This window comes from Palaemon carinicauda, chromosome 14, assembly GCF_036898095.1.
Source record: "Palaemon carinicauda isolate YSFRI2023 chromosome 14, ASM3689809v2, whole genome shotgun sequence".
NCBI classification, from domain to species: Eukaryota; Metazoa; Arthropoda; class Malacostraca; order Decapoda; family Palaemonidae; genus Palaemon; species Palaemon carinicauda.
Window position 1 is genome coordinate 119,391,506 of NC_090738.1, and position 5,177 is coordinate 119,396,682.

The 5,177-nt window shown below is 36.1% G+C and overlaps 1 protein-coding gene across 1 annotated transcript; it reads left to right on the forward strand.

The window, feature by feature from the left end:
* Window positions 1–363: 363 nt before the first annotated feature.
* LOC137653683 (actin-2, muscle-specific-like) lies at window positions 364–1,622 on the forward strand. The gene has a single exon (XM_068387259.1). It carries the CDS (start codon window positions 391–393, stop codon window positions 1,522–1,524), a length of 1,134 nt encoding a protein of 377 aa, XP_068243360.1. The 5' UTR covers window positions 364–390; the 3' UTR covers window positions 1,525–1,622.
* The last annotated feature ends 3,555 nt before the right edge of the window (window positions 1,623–5,177 follow it).

Here is a 5,177-nt window from a genome sequence, read left to right on the forward strand (position 1 = left end):
TTGATTTTTGGAATCGCAACATTCGAAATGAGAATTAGTCTTTCTTCCAAGATATCTTTTTGTACCTCTTGTATTGTAGTTCTAGAATTTTTTTTAAAGAAATTTGCATATTCTAAGTAGAAGTCAAAGTAGGATCTCTGTTTTCCATCTAACATATGAAATAGAGTATCTCTCTCATTCTCCCTTATCCTTACCTTATAGGAGTGTCATATACGATTCGTACCAAATATTTGTTGACCTCCACATTCAATAATTTACTTTTTATCTTCCGTTCTCTCCTCCTCTATTTTGCTATATATTCAGGGACTCAAGAAACTTTTATTCCAAAGACTATACATCCATTACATTTTCATTTCAGGCTTTTACTTGACTCCATAACCAACCACCACCATGTGTGACGACGAAGATGCCGCGGTACTCATCTGCGACAATGGCTCCGGTCTTGTCAAGGCTGGCTTCGCCGGTGATGACGCTCCCCGAGCTGTCTTCCCCTCCATCGTTGGCCGTGCTCGTCACCAGGGTGTGATGGTCGGTATGGGTCAGAAGGACGCCTACGTCGGTGATGAAGCCCAGAGCAAGCGTGGTATCCTCACCCTCAAGTACCCCATCGAACATGGTATCATCACCAACTGGGATGACATGGAGAAGGTCTGGTACCACACCTTCTACAATGAGCTCCGTGTTGCCCCTGAGGAGTGCCCCACCATGCTCACTGAAGCTCCCCTCAACCCCAAGGCCAACCGTGAGAAGATGACACAGATCATGTTCGAGTCCTTCAACATGCCTGCCACTTACATTTGCATCCAGGCTGTGCTCTCCCTCTACGCCTCTGGTCGTACCACTGGTGAGGTTTGCGACTCTGGTGATGGTGTCTCCCACATGGTGCCCGTCTATGAAGGTTTCGCTCTTCCCCACGCCATCCTCCGTCTGGACTTGGCTGGTCGTGACATCACCAGATACTTGATGAAGATCATGACTGAGCGTGGCTATTCCTTCACCACCACCGCTGAGCTTGAGATTGTCCGTGACATCAAGGAGAAGCTCTGCTACATTGCCCTGGACTTTGAAGGTGAGATGAACACTGCTGCTGCTTCCTCCAACATCGACAAGTCCTATGAACTTCCTGATGGCCAGGTCATCACCATCGGCAATGAACGTTTCCGTGCCCCTGAGTCTCTCTTCCAGCCTTCTTTCCTTGGTATGGAATCTGCTGGTATTCATGAGGTCGTCCACAACTCCATCATGAGGTGCGATATTGACATCAGGAAGGATCTTTTGGCCAACGTTGTCATGTCTGGTGGTACCACTATGTATGCTGGTATTGCTGACAGGATGCAGAAGGAAATCACTTCTCTTGCTCCATCCACCATCAAGATCAAGATCATCGCTCCCCCTGAGAGGAAGTACTCCGTCTGGATCGGTGGTTCCATCCTCGGTTCTCTGTCCACCTTCCAGGCCTTGTGGATCACCAAGGAGGAATACGACGAGTCTGGCCCCGGCATTGTCCACCGCAAGTGCTTCTAATCATAAGAATTAGAAAATTTGTTTGTCTTAAAAGTATCTTCATTCCATTATTAAATGATTTCCTTTTTCGCAATAAAATGTTTTGAAGGTTTTCAAAACTTTTATTTCCTACCTTCATAATGCCTGAGTAAAAGTTTACTTTTACATGAGATTAAGAAAATTTCAGATATCTTATCGTTCGTTATCTTAGTAGAAAAACTTGCACAGTCTTATATATCAATCGAACCTTCTACAAAACAATTTTATAATACTTTAAGATAATAACATTAGTAATGATTTTAGACATATTGCATCTCAGTTTTCTTTTAATCTAAATATCGTAACAGTTATAAAAATAGTAAAGGTAATCTTATATTCCGTACCTCAAATTTTGATTTTTTTTTTTATAATAAAAGTGGTTATTGTTATGACTTAAAATATCTGAAGCAATTGTCATTTGATTAATTTAGCTGTAAATCACGAATGAGTTATTGATATAAGATTTCCTAGACTTTATCCTACGGAATCTATAAAGTATTTAGATTATTATATGAAATGTTAATTATTATGATAGATGTATACCAATAATTATTGAGTAATGATTTCAGATAATTACACTCATTAACGTTTTTATGCTAATATTGTCTTTTCCGCCTAATAGTGGTTAAATTTGAAGAACATTATTTTTTTTAGATGTGCAGAAACTTATCGTTTACTGTAAATGTTTTAAAGTTAATTTATTCCTGAAGTAAGAAATAATATTTCACAACCCGACATCCATCTTCATGCAAACTTGTACTTACGTTCCTTGATATTTTCCTGTAATTATAATGTTTATGTTTATAGTAAGCTAACTGGTTGTTACATAGATATTATACAAAATCAATAAACAGGCAAAAACTATAAACAGAAAAGGTAGACGTCAAACAACCAGCATTGAAACGTGACTTTAGATGTAAAGTATTGGCTTTCCAAGCAGTGCGATATTTTGAGATACTTTCCACATTTTGAAAATAATACATAAAAGTATATCCATTATCAATTATATTTGATTAATTTTAGATTATATGCATAAAAAGTATTTGTAAGTAATTAGGCTCATAAAACTACGCTTCATGAAATCAAAATATTTTGCTAAATCTGTAACCGTCTAAGGCCTCTATTATGGAGAAAAAAACAATAATCAATGACTCTTGTTCAAAACATTAACATTTGATATTTGATGATTATTACAGGAAAAAAAATTATAAGTAATGTCATTCATACGTTTTCAACCACTTAATAATCTTTAGTTAACTTTGAATGGACTGACTATTACGGCCAAGATACAAATGAGGTAAGCAGCATTATATTTTCTGATATGGCTGATTTCCTTGCTTGATAGGTAATGAATTAAGGTATACAAGGAAGATCATTATATAGTGAAGAAGATATTGTAGCATTCCAGTACCTAGGCACAGTTAAGGCATTTTTCTCAAGATGGGAGTAGAAGGAAATTCTTATCTTGGAGATATGAATGCCAAGTCCCTCGATAGAGATTTAATGTATTTGCTTGCTTAGGACGAATTTGATCATTTGACCTTTGAAGCAACTGAAGCTTGCAAAAAAATATGAGTAACAAATTCAAGCTCTCTGGGGAGTCCTACGTGGGAAGTTTTCCGGGAGCAAAATTACACCCCAAAACCTTCAAATAATTGCTTGGTATGATTAATTATTAGTCAAGTAAGAAAGAGCATAACATCTCTGCATATTCCTGAAATATGATTGAAGATAGCTAGGTTTTCTTGTGTACTGCATCTGTCTCCACTAACGTTATAAGGTTCAATGATTTTGCCTTGGGAGAAAAGTGATACTTTATCAATGTTTTTTTTTTCTTTTTTTTCGTGTGCTTCGATACCTCCAAGATATAACAGTTATGAGCTTCTGGTTTGGTGCATTATTCTAAGTCGAAGAATGATTGAACTTTTTCATGTGATGAATGGAAATTATTATTAGTGAATATATATATATATATATATATATATATATATATATATATGTATATATATATATATATATATATATATATATATATATATATATATATATATATATACACATGCATAAAATGATCATAATAATTATAAGTATGTTTGTGGACTTTGTTTTTTATGAAAATTGTGTAGGAATGGTTGATCTTTCACGGTAATGCAATGATTTTGATAAGAATTTCATTGGGGAAAAGCTGTGACTGATTACAAAATTTAAAATCCTTACGGAGTGCAATTTTGGTATTTTTCAACCTACTTAATTTGACGTTTCCTTTCGGACCTAACTAAGCAATAAATATAGAATGAAAATGAAGACTGAATTAGAAAGGTGATCAGATTTTGAATATAGCTCATTAGTATAATATACATGTGTTGTTTATAAATAATTGAGCAATAATCGTATTACGGACAATTATCTTAAAAGAAAATGTACGATAAAGATTTTTACGCATTTTCATATTTTCATATAATTCCATTTAACGTGTGAAAGTACGATGTCCTTTCAGGTGGTGCATGAAACATTAACATTTCAATCATTTACACATAAAAGAACCACTCCATCCGAATTCGAGAGAAAGAGCAAATGAACTTATGACAAAGTGGGCATCTAATGCAAGCAATGATACATTACCTATCAAGGTTAGAATGGCAGCTGAGAAAAGAATAAGGAAAAAATAAAAAAGTTAAGGGAAGCTACTCAAGAAGATAGGGAAGTGTGATGACAAACCCTTCAAAGAACGAGAGCTGCAGGAAACTTTAAGGAATGGGAAGTCTACTGCACCCGGATTAGATGGGATTACATATAATGCTATCAGGTTCCTCACAACAGTGAGTGGAAATCCAGTTCTAAAGCTTTACAACATGATATGGTCAGGGCAGCCCAAACCCAAAGCATGGAAGAAGTCCCTCATAATACCAGTACCAAAACCAGGAAAGCCAGGTGAATTTCGACCCATTTCATTAACATCATGTCTGGGCAAGGTATTTGAAAGAATGTTACTAAACAGGCTCAATTTCTTTATTAGGCAAAAGCTTTCAAAGAATCTATATAGCTACATACCTGGGAGGAGCACACACTACTGTATTTATATAGTAAGTGCATCTTTATGGTAAAATACACAGTGTTCATAGATTTAAAGTGGACCTTTGATAGGGCTAGCCATATAATTATTTTGACTGAGCTAGCAGAAATGATAGAAGGAAGACTCCTACAGCTCATAATAGACTACCTAACAGATAGAGTCAGTTGTGTCTACTTTGAAGGCGTACAATCAAGATGGGAAATATTGGAATTGGGTACTCCTCAGGGAGGTGTTCTATCACCTAATCTCTATTCTAATGAATGTACTTCGGAAAATTAATATACCAGGAATCATAATAACCATATATGCAGATGACATAGTGGTACAAGCTAGCACAGATAAGAGAATAAAAAGGGCAATTAGGGCTTGCACATCATTATGTAACAGCATAGGATTTGTCATATCACCTGAAAAACAAAGATGATAGCAAGGGACACGCGCAACTTCTTGATACTGCACATACAAGGGCAAAGAATAGAGAAGGTAGCCCAGTACAAGTTCATGGGTGTCATACTCAGTAACAGGTGTCATAAATTGTACGAAGTTAAGAGAATAGTTCAGG

What these genes read in the sequence shown, in the direction of transcription:
- LOC137653683 (XM_068387259.1), top strand. Translation starts at nt 391, where the DNA reads ATGTGTGACGACGAAGATGCCGCGGTACTCATCTGCGACAATGGCTCC.